This window comes from Macaca nemestrina, chromosome 2 (assembly GCF_043159975.1).
Source record: "Macaca nemestrina isolate mMacNem1 chromosome 2, mMacNem.hap1, whole genome shotgun sequence".
Taxonomy (NCBI): domain Eukaryota; kingdom Metazoa; phylum Chordata; class Mammalia; order Primates; family Cercopithecidae; genus Macaca; species Macaca nemestrina.
Window position 1 is genome coordinate 105,501,231 of NC_092126.1, and position 18,367 is coordinate 105,519,597.

The 18,367-nt window shown below is 42.3% G+C and overlaps 1 protein-coding gene and 1 pseudogene across 12 annotated transcripts in view; one reads left to right on the forward strand and one right to left on the reverse strand.

Moving 5' to 3' along the window:
• Positions 1-18,367, forward strand: part of LOC105480262 (trafficking kinesin protein 1) — a 213,005-nt gene that overhangs the window by 120,577 nt on the left and 74,061 nt on the right. The window contains exon 1 of one of the 12 annotated variants that reach the window (XM_011738850.3): positions 12,897-13,302. The exons of 9 other annotated variants lie outside the window; for them this stretch is intronic. In XM_011738850.3, the coding sequence (XP_011737152.2) occupies positions 13,239-13,302 (64 nt within the window). In that variant the 5' untranslated portion in view covers positions 12,897-13,238. Of the gene's footprint in view, positions 1-12,896; positions 13,303-18,367 lie in introns of those variants that run through there. 2 more of the 12 variants (XM_024792454.2, XM_024792455.2) reach the window with 2 other exon arrangements.
• LOC105480263 (thiopurine S-methyltransferase-like) lies at positions 9,336-10,061 on the reverse strand (annotated as a pseudogene).

The window sequence follows — 18,367 nt, forward strand, 5'->3', positions numbered from 1 at the left end:
CCATCTCTATAAAAAAAAGTTTAAAAACTACTCAGGTGGTGCATACCTGTAGTCCTAGCTACTCAGGAGGCTAAGGTGGGTGGGTCACTTAAGCCCAGGAGTTCGAGGCTGTAGTGAGCTATGATCGTGCCACTACATTCCAGCCTGGGCAACTGAGTGAGACTCTGTTTCAGTAAAAAAAGAAAAATAAATAAATAAATAAATAAATAAGATAATATTTCTTTCCTTTTTTTTTTTTTTTGAGATGAAGTCTGGCTCTGTTGCCCAGACTGGAGTGCAGTGGCATGATCTTGGCTCACTGCAACCTCTGCCTCCTGGGTTTTTTCTGCCTCAGCCTCCTGAGTAGCTGGGATTACAGACACATGACACCACACCAGGCTAATTTTTCTATTTTCAGTAAAGACATGGTTTCACCCTGTTGGCCAGGCTGATCTCAAACTCCTGACCTCAGGTGATCCACCTGCCTCAGCCTCCCAAAGTGCTGGGATTATAGGTATGAGCTACCATGCCTGGACAAAATAATATTTCTTTCTATCACAAAAGTATGCTGATTTTAGGTGATTTTGAAAATAAAAACAAAAAGATGACTAACATAGCAACCACCACTCACTTTTTGTGAGATTTTTCTAGATTTTTTTTTTTTCTGCAACACATATATTTAGGGACATAATGCATTTTAAATAAATAGTATATGTTGATTATTTCCCCTGGCATTAAATTTCTTGAAAAACACAATTTTCAGCATTGCTTAATATTCTGTCATTTATATTTGACCATTCATCTATTATTGGGAATCCAAGCCATTTCTACTTCTTCCCCAAACAACACATGGCTGAATACCCTTTTACTTCCAGATATCAAGCCAGATAGTACAAGCAATTTGCCTGAAAACACTGAATTTGGTCTTTAAGAAGCCTAAACACATCCTAAATATTTTTTTATTCGATACCCGAGGAGGGATGTCTTACCTCTTCTTTAGTTTGTGCAGGTTGTTATTCATTAGTGAATGTTTGGAAAATAACCAACAGGTAATTGTCAGGAAGGCAGTGACTAAAGTTTTTGTGAATATGGCATATAGTTTCAAGAAAGATGGGTTTTTTCCCCTTAAACTCAAAGTTATCAAGAGATCAACTTCTCAAACTTTGTACCAAGGGCAGTTTTGTGGGGGAGAGCAGGAGTGTATGTTATTTGTGGAGTTCAGCTAGAATTGAGAGATGCACCTGATCACTGTGGAGTAGTTGATATCTCTGTTTGGGTTGGGTAACGTTGTTTTATAGTGAAGGTTTTCTTCTTCCAAGTGACTCTGAGAGGAGAGAAAGTGGTTGGAGACCCACCAGTGCTGCGTGAGAGGGCCATTTCTCCATCATCCACCGACTAAATGTGTGACCTTGGGCAAATCACTTATCACTGCATTGAGACTCGGTTTCTTATCTGGAAATTAATTAGCATTAAATATTTTATGGTTCTCTGAATGTTTCTTTGAGAGATTTTCACTCTCTAGTTAATGGTATCCCATGATGAAGTTTTTTAAAATTGTTTTTTGTTTTATGGCCGTTTCTTCTTCTTCTTCTTTTTTTTTTTTTTTTGGTCAATTTATTATTTATTAATTTATTTTTTTACGTTTTTTAAATTATACTTTAAGTTCTAGGGTACATGTGCATAACGTGCAGGTATTATGGTCATTTCTTAATTTGAGTTTTTCTGTATTGCAAAATAGGAATTAAGAGAATAGGGACCTTTTTGTTTTATAGAAATTGTAGTGTTGTTTTCTTTTTCAAATGCAAGTGCTATTAAATTGCGTTCAGGTGATAATCTAGGGAACCTCTTACAAGTATTCTCAGACAGAGCACTGTAGACATACACACTGAACTCTCTAAGCATGTTTTAAATTACCCAGGATTTTTCTTGTTAAGATTTAGATATGTACGAGGCTTAAATTCCAGAAGATTACAAATTGTCGAAAGTAATTTTCATCTTCAGAGAGTAAATTAATGGAGCAGAGTCCATGTCTGCTTGAATGGGCCAGTATCCTCTTCCCAGGCCTTTTGTTGAATAGGTGCCTAATGAATGCTTCTTAAATAAGTGAAAATGCAAAGCCATGTTTTTAAATTTAAAAAATAAGCTTTCTCCTTCCTTATCTTTTTTCATAAAAACAAGATTTAAAACCCATATATAGAATAACAAGATCGTTTTATTTGTTGCCACCTTCTAAAGATTGCCTTCATTTTAATTAAAATCCTAAGTGAAACAAAAATAGAGACACTGGCCAGATGTGGTGGCTCACACCTATAATCCCAGCACTCCGGGGGGGTGAGGCTGGAGGATTGCCTGAATCCAGGAGTTCAAGACCAACCTGGGGAACACGGTGAGGCTCCGTCTCTATTTAAAAAAAAAAAAAGTACAGACACCACAAAATGCAAGTACGCCTATACAAATTAAATGAATAAATAGCACACAGTGCTGACCTTCTGAAGGGGAGTGCGGTCAATAATTTTATTATTTTATGAGGTGATGACCTAAAAGAAAGCATAGGGTGTGTGTGTGTGTGTGTGCGCGCGCGCGCGCATGTGTGTGTGTGTGTGTGTGTGTGTGTGTTTGGAGGAGGGGTATCTTTTGGAACATCAAGGAGTCTGTTGTCACCTAGACGTGTGTGGTGAGGCAGGGTTGAATGAAGGGAGGAAGGATAAATTATCGGGGTGGAGTAGAGGTTGTACTGAGTTGGAAAGGGGATATAATTGCCAGGAACTTTTCATTGTCATCTGCTAACAAAGCTAATGTAAGATATATACATTATAATGTATTTATAAGTAGTTACCAAGAATTTCTGTTGTGTAAATGCCCAAGTACTCTGGGTATGTCCTTTCTGCCATCCCCAAGCTCTGGGGCCATTTTGTTTACAGGCAAGGACCTAGGTGAGCCCTGAGAATTGTGCCTTCTCTCTTCTCTTACTGCTCACATATGCAGACTCTTCCTTGGGCCCATTTTCCACCACTGTTGGCTGACACAGACGGCTGCAAGATCAAAGGCAGAAGCAGAGACACCCTGGAGCACAATCACTTCCTCTCTATTAGTCAAATGTAGTCACGATGTCTCCACCCAGGTGTGGGCCTGGGCGCCAGATGCTGAGTGGAATTGAAGGCGCCCGTCTTGGGGAGGTAATCAAAGGCAGCCTTGTACCAGGGTGCTTGACAGCACCAGGAGCCTTTCACAGTATCTGGTGAGCACCGTGGCCAGGTACTCATACTGGTCAGCAGACCTACCCTCATGGTCCCTGGGCTTACTTTGTCACCTGCCACCTGCCAGGTTTCATTTTTTCTCATCAAACCAGATTCCAAGGTTGAGTATTTATTTTTTTCTTTTTAAGAAGAAAAATGCCTGGCAAGCAATTCTGTACAGATTGACAGTTTTTCTTTTTCGTGTTATTTCAGCATATCTAAGACAAAACTGGAACGGACTCAGGTGGGAAATTGACATGACAGCTCAGCTCACACTCCACCCCCCGTGATGGGCCCAGGCTACTGTGGTTCAGCTGAATTTTGGCATGAATGGAATATGGGGCCGTTTGAGCTTCTGGTTTACTTGTGTTTTGAGGCCTGTGGCGCCTGCTACCTGACCTGCTGGACATAGGAGTGAGATTTCCCATACAGCCTCCCAGGCTGGCAGGAGGCAGACTCAGAACCATGCAGGCTGTGTACTGATGCCACCACACACCCAAGCTCTTTTTCTTCTCTCTCTCCTTCTCAGAGGTAGGGTTGATTTTAATGAGAACTACATCGAGGCCAGGATGCATGTTGGCTCCTCAGTGCTCTGCCAAACGCCATCTCCCTGCTTTTAGATATGTTCTGTAAAAGCCAAGCTTTGTTCCCCCACCTTCCCCTGGAGGTGGGTTGGTGCCTGTGCCTGAAATGAGGAGGAGATGTTTTCGGAGGGGGTAGTTGACAGCAAGCTGTTCATTAGCAGCCTGCCTTCTGCCGTGGGTGCTCAGTGACTGGCAGTGGCAACATTTTAAAAAATAAAGATCAGGCTGGATGTGGTGGCTCACGCCTGTAATCCCAGTATTTTGGGAGGCTGAGGCAGGCGGATCATGAGGTCAGGAGATTGAGACCATCCTGGCTCAATGGTGAAACCCCGTCTCTACTGAAAATACAAAAATTAGCTGGGCTTGGTGGCTCCTCGGGAGGCTGAGGCAGGAGAATTGGTTGAACCCCGGAGGTGGAGGTTGCAGTGAGCCAAGATCGCATCACTGCACTCCAGCCTGGGCGACTGAGTGAGACTCCATCTATAAATAAATAAATAAATAAATAAATAAATAAGTAAACAAATAAATAAGTAAACAAATAAATAAAATAAAGATCAGAAGGATAACTCTGCAGAAAGAAGCACCTGCTCAGTTAATTTTCTGAAGCAAGTGGAAGGAAGGCCTGCTTGTAAGGCTGTCTTTCATGTGAGCCCCATGGCCCCCTCAAGGACGGAAGGTTAGAAGGCCTCTTCCGGGTCTTCCTCTCTTCTGCTATAGGCTTCTTGGCTGGCCTGGCATACAGGTGCCCTGACCAACAGGGAGGAAAGCTTTGGAGTCTGAGGGCAGGTTCCAGAGGGGAATTGGGACCTCCGAGGGCTCTGTGTGCTAGCAGGAAGGAGGAGCACTGGGGACGCATAGGAATTGGGAAGTTATTTTGTTCAGACGGCCACATCAGGGCCTGGGCATGCCTGTGCTGATCACCTGTGAGGCCTAGGGGAAGGTGGGGTGCAGCAAGATCTGTGAGGTCTGAGACACTCGGGCAAACTCATAACTGCATCATTTATATATACTTTATCGCTCAATTGTTAGTGTTCATTCATCTTTTTAGTGTCTTGCATAAATTGAAATATTCATATACTCACACAACTAATAAGTACAGACTTAGAAATTTTATTAAATTCTTTTAAACATTTAAATTTGATTAGAAATATATTTAATTAGATCTGCCTTAACATCACAGACCAAATCTATTAGATTCTCTTAAATGCTCACAAAAGAACATGTAGGTCTTCTAGCAATGACAGCAAAACTCCTGATACTCACACTTAACATAAGCATTGGTACTGTGGGTTTAATTAATTTCTTTGTGATTTCTGAATCTGTTTTATATTTTTCCAGTGATCTAGTAATCTTTATAGATATTAAAGAAAATACGATCTCAGCAGCTCTGTTAGATTCCTAGGGCTGCCATAACAAATTACCACAAACTTGGTGGCTTAAGACAATAGAAATTTATTCTCTCACAGTTCTGGAGGCCAGAGGTCCAAAGTCAAGGTGTTGATACTGCTGGTTCCTTCTGGACACTCTGAGGGAGAATCCGTTCCCTGCCCCTCTTGCAGTTTCTGGTGGCTGCCGGCCATCCTCAATGTTCCTAGGCTTGTGGCCGCATCCCTCCAGGTTCTGCTCTGTCTTCACGCTGCCCTCTCCTCTGTGGGCCTTTTCTCCTCTTCTCTTCTGAGGACACTTGCCATTGGATTGAGGGCCCACCTCAATCAAGGATGATGTCATCTCAAGACTTTTAACTGAATGACACCAGCAGGGCCAGGCACGGTGGCTCACGCCTGTGATCCCAGTACTTAGGGAGACCGAGGCAGGCGGATCACTTGAGGTCAGGAGTTTGAGACCAGCCTGGCTAACATGGCAAAACCCTGTCTCTACCAAAAATACAAAAAGTTAGCCAGGCATGGTGGCGCATGCCTCCCAGCTACTCAGGAGACTAAAGCAGGGGAATCACTTGAACCTGGGAGGTGGAGGTTGCAGTGAGCCATGACTGCGCCACTGTACGCCAGCCTGGGTGACAGAGCGAGACTCTGTCTTAAAAAACAAAATAAAACAAAAAAAGAAGAAAATGAATTACACCTGCAAAGACCATTTTTACACCTCCACAGCTTCCAGGTGGACATTATCTTTGGAGGGGCCACCTTCGACCTGATGTCTTTTCCTGAAATGACAAATTCTTTATATATGGCCACTTGTGGTTGTGACCCAGTGTCCCATCCAAATGACACACTCATCTGGAACATGTTTGAACACACGTACAAGGTTTCTTAGTGTCTTACTGTTATCATTAGCAGCTTTTATTGAGCTTTTCTCTTCCAGGAATTTGGGGCACCAGTGTGGGCAGTCAGTTCTCCTCTGGAGCCCTCTGGCTGATCCATCATCTTACAGCCCTGGGGGTGATCCTGTTCCTACCTGAGTGTAGTCTGTGCCCACAGCGTCAGGCCTTTCTGTTCTTGATACTTGCTTCCTCCTTCCATGTAGGGTTGGCTTATTCAGAGCCATCCTACTTAGAGATGTATTTGTACACTGTTTTATAAAAGGCATTAGTGGCAGAAACAGAGCAGTCATACATACCCACCTCTGCTGCTTCCTAAAATGGATTAAAAATAACTTCCTAATATATTCTCCCTTCCTTTATATATCAGTTGCCCTGTCACTTGGTTACCCTTTTCATTTTGATATTGAAGATTCATGGCCTTTACAGGCTCACCTTGTCTCTTTTAACTGTTATTGACTGTGTTCTCTTTTGGATATTCAAATTGTCACAACACAGTGCATGGTAGTCCTTTTAAGATGGCTTTTGTATACCTTATCACTTCTACCCCAGACCTTTTGACATGGTCTTTGCTTTCTTGAAAGCTGGTGTTGCAGGTCCCTCTTGATTTTCCCTGCCCCAAGACATGGAATCAGCAGCTCTACAAGGAGCCCCGTTAAGGTCTAACCTAAATCTGGGCACCAGAATGTTGACTTGCTGCTGATGGATTGGAGGGGTGTCTTTGTTTAGCCACTTATGTGACAGAGCTGGAAAGAGTTGTTTTGTTTGTTTGTTTTTAATATCACGAAGTTACATAGATATTTTCAGTTTAACTCTTACTTTCCTGGTCATTTATTTTGTTCTTTTTTTTTAAAAAAAAAAAGAAAAAAACTTCTCAATTTGTTTTCTCTCTGAGGTGCTAACTTGAGTCTTTATCTTCTTTAATTGTACCTCTTCTTTTTTTTTTTCTTTCAAATTCCATTAGCAAATAATCCTTGGATGCTTTTTCATTCACTTATTGAGAAGTGGAAAAGGCTTAGGACGGGGATCATTTCTGGTTTATATCCAGATGCTGTTGGTGTTCTCTGTGCAATCCTGGGCAAGTGACTTAAACCACTTAAGACCCCTTTCCTTGTATCCACAATGAGGGAGCCATTAGGTCGAGGGGTCTGAGGAGTAAGTGAGATATAAAGTACTAAATGCCAGGTATACAGTCAGCACTTTCTAAATGGGGCAGCTGAAGATGTGACTAAGGAATGGCTGACCAGGTGGCTGTGAGGCTTACCTGAGACTGCTCCTGGGACCTGTTCTTATTCCTGACTTTCTGGTGGCAGTGATGGAGGAGAGTAGGGTCATGGTTGGGAGGAGTCTGCTTTTCAGCCGCAGTAAACCTGGGCCGAGGGAGAGCCGTAACCCTCAGGAGTGTTGGGACTCCTGGCGTGAAGGAAAGTGGATTTGATGTCAGATAGACTTGGATTTTAATTGTGAAACTCTTTGCAGAACTGTGGACAGATTACTTTGTCTTTCTGAGCATATGAAAGAGTTTTGGTGTAGTTCACTTTGAAATTGCTTGAAGCTCACAAAAATCACCCCTAAATGATGCTGTTTCTTTTGTGCTTATTTATACATTGTTTTGTTTCTTTCCCATTTGCTTAAAAAGTGAATTGGATATGTGCAGCCTTTGGACTTAATGTAAGCTGTGCTCAGTAATGTATTGTCATTGATGTAGGGTCCCTCACTCCCTACCTCACCCCACCTGTCACTCCTGCTCATTACTGTGAACTCAGTGCCTTTGAATCAGTTATGCTGGAAAAAGCTTACAAATGGCATTTCTACCTCATTTCCCTAATTATAGCTTAGGAATTTGTACCCTCTTTTTAATTGTTCATTTCCTGGCGTATTTCCCTTTAAAAAAAAAAAAGATTAGAGTGATGAAGATGACCACAACTAACATTTATTGCAGACTTATTTTGTCCTAGGCACTGTGTTAAGTGCTCTGCCATACACTAATTGATTATAGCTTCCCCTGTCTCTGTGCATTATAATCACCCCCATTTAGCAGATGAGACTGATGTATCTAATAAAGTCATAGACGTGGAAAACAAAGAGCCCGTACCAAACCTCAGACCATCTGACTCCAAAAGCCCATGCTCTTAACTATGAAATCTGTTATTTTTTACTTGTTTTATGGTAATGGGGTAGGAATAAAAATGTTAAACAAATTCATAGTGCCATAAGGTAAATGTGCCACGTTTTATTTAAGGGGTTTCTATCAAAACAAAAAAGCAAGCAAATAAGGGATTTGTATCTTTGTATTTTTTTTAACTTTAACAAAATTTATTCTTATAATTTGAGAATACATTGTTCCATATAGATTGGATTATTTCATTAAAATGTATTTGTTTCTTGATTCTGTTACATATAAAATTGTATGTGGAGAAAACATGTGCAAAGAGATGGCTAGGATTTCAGTAAAAGACAAAGGTTTATCGTGAAAGCTAATCTTTCATATAACTCTTAGGATCAGTTGAACCCTGCTGAAGTATTACATTTCTTCAATTCTAAATTTCATAGAATGTCAGTTTTTCTATGTCTATTGTATTTAAGTAACATTCATTGCATTTTTCTTTTATTTTTTAATTATACAAGTAATGCATGCTGATTGATTGGTAAAAAGTCTTGCAGTCTGTAAGTAAGACACATAGTCATAATCTTCCATCTCCTCTCCTCCCCAAAGGAGCTACTTTAACATTTTAGTATGTATTTTCTTCTAAAAAGATATATGCAGTTTTGAAAATTTAACAACTGCCTAATTAAGAATGAGCAAAGAGAGCCGACCATCGTGGCTCATGTCTGTAATTCCAGCATTCTGGGAGGCTGAGGTGGGCAGATCACTTGAGGTCAGGAGTTTGAGACCAGTCTGGCTAACATGGTGAAACCCCGTCTCTACTAAAAATACAGAAAATTAGCTGGGCGTGGTGGCACACACATTTAATGCCAGCTACTCGGGAGGCCGAGGCATGAGAATCACTTGAACCTGGGGTCAGAGGTTGCAGTGAGCCAGGATCGGGCCACTGCACTCCAGCTTGGACAACAGAGCGAGACTCCGTCTCAAAAAAAAAAAAAAAAAAAAAAAAGTTATGTGCATTTTTGAACAAAGATATTTGATATGATTCGTAAACAATAAAAAATTTATGCATTACATTTTCACACCTTAGCATAATTTTCAGTTGCCGAAACTCAAAAGCATGTCGATGTTACTCGATTTTGTATACATCTCATTTACTTTTCTGTAAGTAGATACAACTTTTCAAAAATGTAGTCAATTCCCCAACTTTCATGTTGTTCTTCAAAAGCATCAATCTTCTCAAGACAATGAATATTGCATATTGTACTGAACAACCTTTCAATTTCAGCATGTGGAACGTAAGACAGTGGGCCTGCATGTTTAGTTGGGTCACAAGAAAGAACAGACTGGAGGTACTGAAACCCTTTTCCCAGGAGAGACAACATTGTATCTGCATAATGTTCGAAATCTCCTAGATTAATGGCAACCAGTGCTCCTCTGTCCCAAATTCTATCAAATTTGTCGATATGTGTTTGGGGAAGATAAAAAATGCTGCAACAGTGCAATGAAATGTTCTCTGAAGAACTCTTAAATACTTTGGCTTCAGGAACTTCGCTGATTGGTTCTTCTGAGTAAGAAAGATTCCGCTCTGTAAAAAATTCTCATATCCCAAGTGCGCTGATTTATACACCAACTATACTGTGTCCTTGGTCTGCAAACCATTTCATCTCAACAAGGAGGAAAAAATACCTTCAGTCTACTCTCGCCTTTGAGAAAAGTATCCAAATGCTTATTCAATAGCTGATGTCCTTGTTCTCGATGAAAAGCAGTATTGCTGTTCACCCACTTGTCTTGCCATTCTTCCAGAGTTTGTACTTGGTTTTCCTGACCTCAGTATTGGGATACTCTTCCATATCAAGTGAAGCTCTTGTATCATTCATAGTTTCATAGATACCATTGTCTCATAAGCGTATGTTTTTAATGCCTTTACTGGTTTATTACAAAGGATACTGTGAAGGATACAGATGAAGAGCTACATAGCTCCAGGAACTTCCATGTGTTCAGCTATTAGGAAGCTTGTCTGACTTTCATGTGATGCTTTGAGGAGTTTACATTTCCTGTTCCTTTATTTTATTTTATTTTTTAGTTTTTGAGGTTAGGGTCTCACTCTGTCAACCAGGCTGCAGTGCAGTGGCATGATCACGTCTCACTGCAACTTTGAACTCCTGGGCTCAAGTGATCCTCCAGCCTCAGCCTCCCAAGTAGCTGGGACTACAGGCATGTGCCACCACACCTAGCTGGTTTAAACTTTTTTTTTTTTTTGGTAGAGATGAGGTTTGGCCATGTTGCCCAGGTTGGTCTTGAACTCCTGGCCTCAAACTGTCCTTCCTTCCCGGCCTTCCAAAGTGGTAGAAGTAGAGGCATGAGCCAATGCAACCAGCCCTCCGGTTCCTTTATTAAATCATTTTGCAAATTCTTGTTGGGCCTCCCCCACCCTGATTGGATCGAACTGGTGAACATTGCTGATTTTTTAGGAGTTCGTTGTTAACTATTTGCCTGTTTATAAGGCCCATCATCATCTTTTTAGAAAGACCTTATGGAACTTTAAACAAAACCTCAGAAAACCTCGGGACACCGGCCTCCATTCATCTGTCTTGAGGTGAACGTCTGAGGGGGCTGTTTGGTGGCTTGCAGTGGGGCTCTTGAGAGGCACCATCAAGGCCAGAGATAGGATGATATAAAAGACTAGAGGGAGAGATGAGACGTGTCAGGTAGCAGGGGCAATTTTAAGAAAGGAATTAAAATCATTGTCTGCTGACTTTAGTCACAAATCCTAGAAAACTTAAAATGCATATTCAAGTTGGAATCAGGGAGAGGGAATAAAGTAAGTGAGGGAGGCTATGGGATCTGATGTCTACTTTGACCATAAAGAATGTGCAGTTGGGTTGGGGATGCCTTGGAGGAGGAAGAGATGATGACAGAGGGACACAGGTCCTCCACGGTATAAGTGGTAGCCAGGAGACAGCATGGCCAGGGATGGTGTCATTCCCTTGTCTCCTACATTTTCTGAACTTTTCTGGAATCCTGTTAACAATTTTAGCCAAAATTCATCATCAACATCAGTGGTTCCACTGCCCCATGCAGGGATGGTTTCTTTGTCTGCTTGTGGTTTGGGCCCCTGCCTTTAACTTCTCTTTTCCCCCCGAGACTTGAGGCTCTGTTATCCATAGTGCCAAAGGATTGGATCCCTGCAGTCCACAAGGGGACAGGACCTGCTGTCACTAAAGGCTGGGCCAAATGGGGTCAGCCAGCCACCTGGCAAGTGGGAAGGTCTGATGTGGTATCCTGCCCAGATGTGCAAGCAAGGCCTAATGGTGAGGGCCAGAGATGGCTGTAACATGAGGAGAGGGTACCCCAGAGCAGAGAGAGATTTCTTTGAGGACCTCACAACACAGCATTACAGGCTCTTCAGCTTCCAGTGATTTAGGAAGATTGAGATAGATCAGCACAAAGTATAGATTCCATCTAAGATTCTCTATATAAGATGTGTGTGTCTATGTGATTTTCCTTTAAATTTTCTATTTTATACACAGAAGCAGACATACACATGTATAGAAACACACAGACATTATTATCTGTATATATGCTGCTGTTAACACCAACAGATACTTACGGTACCTGGCCAAGAGGTCAATGAAGTAAGTAAGTAGTTTTGGTTTAGGGCAAGGTTCTCAACCAGGCAATTTTGCATCCAGGGGACATTTGGCAATGTCTGGAGACATTTTTGGTTGTCACATCTTGGGGGTAGAGAGTAGTGCTACCTGCGTTTAGTGGGTAGGCACCAGGGTTGCTGCTAAACATCCTACAATGCCCAGAATAGCCTTCCACAACAAGAATTATCTAACTTCAAATGTCATTAGTGCTGAGGTTGAGAGACCCTGTTTTAGGGAATGAAATTCAACCTATAGGATAGTCTAAAATCTGTCTTATTATCCACTACCTTGTTTTGTTATGAATATTTCAAACATATCAAACATTTAGAACTAATATTAACTGTATTTTTTAAGGAAATAAAACACATGGGTGCATTTCTAAGGAAAGTTTTGAAACCCCATTTCCTCACTCCTTCCCCAGAGGCAACTAACTTCCTACAAATGGACTGTTTTCTTCTAGTGTGTGCATTTTTGCGCCTTGATTACACATGTAAGTGTCCATGAAACAGCATATTGTACTGCACAAGCCCTTTGTGATGGTGCCCTCCTCTATTTGTATGTGACAGGCTATTTTTCTAGAAGTTTGAGCAAAGGCATGAGCAGAGAATAGTAGTGCATCTAAATGAAAATGTTTCCATTTTCTAAGTCATTTACATTTCCTTTAAGTGGTGGTCAAACATTATACAAGATGTTTAATGTGTTAAATCAGGTTGAAGAAAGGAAACCAAAAGTAATGATTTGCAGATTTTAAAAGGTAGCAGTTTTCAAATCCAGAATCTTCTTTCTGTCGTGACCCAGAGTAGGGTGAATAAGCTTGTCCTTACATTTATTGAAGGTGATGATGGTGCTGACCCCCCTGTCTCTCCCTTGCCTGTACCCTCTCTTTTCCCTGCCTGGCATCTCTCAACCTCTGCTGCCAGCATCCTTGGAAGACATTTCCTCCATCTCTGCATCATTTTTCAGAGCCGGCCAGTTTCTATGGCAACGGTTAGATTGAAAGATGAGCGGCGAGCAGGAGACGAGGCTTGAGTGAGACAGCCGGTGGTGGTGTGTGTCCCTGACGTCACCCTCTGGGCGTCTGGATAGGATGATCCTGGCTACTCCCATTCAGGGCTGCTGTCCAGTGCCGCTTTATTGGCAGTGCTGCCAGGGTCTCCAGTTGCTCTGCAAATTGCCTTCCTTTCTGCTCCTCCTACTCCCTCCCTCCCCCATATAATTTTTCTTTTCATTGCCCACATTCCTGTTTTGGCTCCAGACTGTCGTTAAGAATGTACAGCCTAATTCTGGTGTGTTTCGGGATGTTCTTCTGCCCAATATTCTGGAAGGGCGGGGAGGCATGGCAGCGTTTTACTTGATGTTGATGGCGCTGTGAAGTCCATTCTTTCCTCTGCAAGACTACTGACTATGCAGAAATTTATCGAAGCGGATTACTATGAACTAGACTGGTATTATGAAGAATGCTCAGATGGTAATTATGGCCCCTGCAAAATACAGCTGGGATGTGTATAGGGGCATTGTCTCCTTCTGGGTGGCAGGGGGGTCCTGAAACCTTTAGGGGAGACAGGCGGCTGGCGGGTGGAGGGTACCAGAACTAGCACCACTGGCTCTGACAATTCCAAAGGCATGGTGGAGGAGGTGGCAGGTGGGCAGGGCTCTTTACCGTGAAAGACTCCTGCAGTATGTATGATCATTTGCTTAGAAGGGGAGATGGTTTTTGGTGTGCTGGGCTTGTAAGTGTTATACTTCTATTGGATTGAATTCTCTCTGGGGTGAGACGTGAGTGTGTTGTTGATGCATGTATGTGTGCAAGTGGAAATGTGTTCACTGTGCTCTTGCTGTTGGAGGGGTTAGGAAACTGGGGGCTTGGAACAGTGTGTGCAAGAGGTGGCTTCCTGGACTGTCAGCAGCAGGCCTTGAAGACTCTGCCCTTTTCTGAGCCCAGACCTGGGAACTATGGGAGGCTGGAGAAAAGGCAGAAACAGCTTACCACTTAGCGGGTGATTCAAATGAAGTTTGCGGGTTGGATCCAACAGAGGTGGGGGTGGGGCGGTGATGGGAAGGGCAGGGAAAGAATGTGTCCTTCTGTCACTACCTTGGTTTGTGCAGGGAGGGTGTGGCACATTCCAGGGGAGACTGGGTGGAGGCCAAGTGTGTGGCTGGACAGGTCTCAGGAGGTTTCAAGCACATGGAAAACAGCACTGAGGTGCGTTCTCAGAGAGATCACAGTGGGCGGGGTCTCAGGTTCCTGGGGTGTTGGACGTCAAAATTGTGTATTACACAGTTAATCTAATCTGTCTTCTTCAATTTCTTCTTGAAAATGACCCTCATATCACATGCCTTCACAAAAGAAGGGCACAATTAATATATGCACTTTGAGGGTCTGTTCCCCAGTGATGATATGTTCCCAGCCCTATATGAGCCATTAATAGATAAGGTAAGTGCTTTTTAATTGAGTCGGGAGTTTCAGAATGCTCTATTCCTGACTACATTTGATTAACCTGAATGATGTAACAGGCTGGGACCTGGCCTAGTTAGTAAAGTGAAAAACTGCATAATTTTCTCTTATCCACTGATTTTTGCCTCGACTGTGGGTTAAGGCTTTCTCAGGGGGTGGTATTTAAATATGCAGAAAAACTATGCCAGTTCAACTTCACTGTCCCCCGGCTTTAGATGCAGACATTGTCATGTTGGTTCTGTGTACATCTTTAACTGTCTTGAGTAACAAGGATTGGAGGCAGCTCCCAGGGTCATGAGGGCAAAGGACGAATGAGTTCTTTTTTCTTTGGAATCTATTCATTCTTAAAGCAAGTTCCCATTCTGTTACCTAACTCCAAAAGGAAATTCTAGAGATGCTCCTTTTTGGAAACCATCATTGACCTCCTTCTAGTTTCCTTGGTGATTTGTGACTCATTGAACCCTCTCTAACTTTTTTAAGTAAGTGATTGAATACATCCTCACTGTACCATTGGATTAGGGAGCACTGGTTACAGCAGGGTGCTGTCAGAGGCCTGTGGATGAGTCAGGTGTGGCCATAGCTCTGTGGATGCCATCCTAGAAGTGGGGGAAGAAGGTTTCCTAATACCATGACCCAATTGCCACACCATCCAGTTCCCTTTACACCCTGAAATAAAGCCAGTCACTTGCCATGGTCAATCTGGAGGGTGAGTGGAGGCCTGCTCTTATCTGGGTGTCCATCAGAAGGATTTTCTTACCCAGCATTTCCTCAGTTGAGTCTTTTGGCCCTGAGAGACCCTGATCTGTCTTCCTCTAAGAGCAAAGGAAAATGGAAGAGGAGATGGCTCATCTGTTCAAGGGTAAATATATTAATTGCTGTTATTGTCTGAATGTATGTTGAGCAAAATACTTGTCTTTTATCCTCTATCCTGTTTTGGATGAAGGGAAGAAGGTTTTTGAGGCAGAATTTACTGGGACCACTGGCATTTTCATAATCCCATTTAAAGAGGCAGTAAAGTAGGGAATAAAAGGAACAGAAGTCCAGAAATTGGTTTAGGAAACGTACAAAAAGGAGATTTCTATTATGCGCTACTTTTGTGGTTACTTGCTTACACATTTCTCACTAGTTGGGTTCCTTCCTAGCGTCAGGCAGGTTAGTCTGGAAATGAAATTTGCCCCTGTTTATAAGTACCTGTCTTTTATTTGCCTCTCTCTTTTTTATTGCAAGTCAATAGACACGCACCATTGCTTTGTCTCTGATTATTTGGCATTTGAATTGCCAATGAGGGAAGCTCTTAGGGAACTTTTGATACGAATAAAAGGTGAGTCAAATGTTTTGAAAAAGATGCAGAATCATCATTTATGTCAGAGTTACTGACTCACACTTAAATTGCAGTGTTAGCACTGAAAAAGAAGTGTATATGGATGGGAATATAGATTGCAGGCCAATTAGGACCCTTCTTTTGAAGTTGGAATTAAGGGATAGCTACTGTTCTCTTATATCTTTGAGGGTTAGGAGAACTTTATTCAGTGTTGAGTAACTGTATTCCTCCCATTTATTAATGTTTGTTGTGGTGGTTTTCTATTCAGCACTCATCTCTGCCTGCCCTGCTCTCCCGCCCCCAGAGGAGAATATATCAAGAGGCATGGGACAGGGGCTTATAAGGATAAGACATTGGAGGGGTTGATTACCCAGTGTCTTCAAGTAACTTTTATAAGAGATTTGAAATAGCCAGCAATCAATACAAAATAGCAGTAGTCTTGGCAGAATTTGCACATACATACTCAATGTTTACAGTTTAAACTCTAGTGTCAGACAGGGTCATGGTTACTCAGATTGGATGCATCCCATCTCTGGTGCAGAACCTCTAAAACTTGGGAAATCATTGAAAATCGTCTGCCTATTAAAAAAGCAGATTCTCAGACTCACATCAGACTAGGAGAAGTCCTGAGAAATCTAAATTTTTTAGCACAAACTTTGGGGAATTCTTTACATCACGTGTGTTTGGGAAACTGTGCTCATGTCGGTGGAAAGCAGCCCTAGGCATGGGGAGGGGCTGGAAAAGAATTATTTAGGTCAGTTTCAGGATCTTAGATTGTTTCTTGGCTACACTGGTCACTTTTTCAAGTGTGCTTAGAAAGAGTATGACACCTTTTTAATTTTCAAAAGGGCTTGAGTTCAGTGTATGTCCTTATGTTAAAGAAACAGCCCTCTTTGTAGTTACTCTAGAAATAGGTAGAATGGCAGAAAGAGCACTGACTGACTGTGTTTGAGGGCTGTTTTGTACTTCGTGTGGCCACCTGGTATGGGAACATCCTGGGATTTCTGTGAGCCTCTGTGAACCCAGATTCCCCATCTGGAAAACAGGAGTAACAACACTGGTTGGAGCCTTTGTGGAGTGTAAATAAAGTAATAGCTCTTTGTAATCGACGAAGAGCCAGGTCAGTGTTTAATTTTATTTTCTCAGAAACAGTACTAGTTATTAAGTCCTTTAACAAAAAAACTCTTTGAAAAGGCTGATGGGGGCCTGGCATAGTGGGTCACGCCTGTAATCCTAACATTTTGGCAGGCTGAGGCGGAAGGATCTCTTGAGGCCAGGAGTTTGAGAGCAGCCTGGGTAACATGGTGAAACCCTGTCTACAAAAAATCAAAACATTAACTGGATGTGGTGGCATATGCCTATAGTCCCAGCTACTTAGAAGCTGAGGTGGGAAGATTGTTTGAGCGCAGGAAGGTGAGGTAAGCTATAATTATGCCACTGTACTCCAGCCTGGGCAATCGAGTGAGATCCTGTCTTTAAAAAAAAAAAAAAAAAAAAAAGTAATTTGAACAAGGTACAGCATTTTGACCACCTGTTCGTGGCATCAGTTTCTTTTGTAATCAGACTTGCTCTCCATCCCCGCTCACCTCCCCCTTTTATAACCTGATAGATTTGAATGTCAGGGCAGGAGGTGGTCTAGTTCATACTGATTTCACAAATGAAGAAACTCAGGCAGATTGTCGCAGAAGTTATTCTTATAGCTTCTTACTCCATAATGAAGATTTATGGTATACGCAAGGCCAGTCTGGTGTGCTCTGTCCTCACCTGATTTCAGTGATCTCTAAAGTGTCACCCAAGATGGCGGTGGCTGGTTCGTGATTTTTTTTTTTTTTTTTTTTTGGTGCATGAGTGAAGTTTTGTTAGAGGTATTTTAAGCATTAATTGAAAAACTGCATTTCTGAACTGAGTTTTCGAATTTTCCTACACGTTGATGCAAACAGATCCCCAGATCCCCATTCCTCTGTCTTGTGTTTTATTGTGTGATGCACCCGTGAAGGTAGAGGTTGACTTCTCTCTTTCCACACACAGCACTCTTCTCTATGGTTATTAAGGGGATTAAAAAAAGAAAAAGAATGAAATGTAAACAGTTTTGTAATGTAAATGTTTTAGAATTAAGTTTTTATTAATATAACTGGCTGTAGTACAATAGAGATAACGCCCTCTCTGACATAAGAGCTGAGGACTAGAGACTTGGCAAGAAAGCCAAAGCAAGCCCAGTACCCAAGTTTTTGGAGCTTTGTGGTGCTCTTGTTTATTTATTTAATTAATTTTTTTCTTTCTTTTTTTTGAGATGGAGTCTTGCTATGTCATCCAGGCTAGAGTGCAGTGGCCCGATCTCGGCTCATTGCAACCTCCGCCTCCCATGTTCAAGCAGTTCTCCTGCCTCAACCTCCTGAGTAGCTAGGATTACAGGTGCCGGCCACATGTCTGGCTAATTTTTGTGTTTTTAGTAGAGATGGAGTTTCACCATGTTGGCCAGGCCAAGGCCTGCCTTGGCCTCCCAAAGTGCTGGCATTACAGGCGTGAACCACTGCACCCAGCGTTATTTATTTATTTTGAGGCAAGGTCTTCTTCTTGTCACCCAGGCGGGAGTGCAGTGGCATGATCACGACTCACTGCAGCATTGACCTCCTGGGCTCAAGCGATCCTCCTGCCTCATTTTTAAATTTTTTTGTAGAGATGGGGTCTCACTGTGTTGCCCAGGCTGGTCTCGAACTCCTAGGCTTAAGTGGTCCTCCTGTCTCAGCCTCCCAAAGT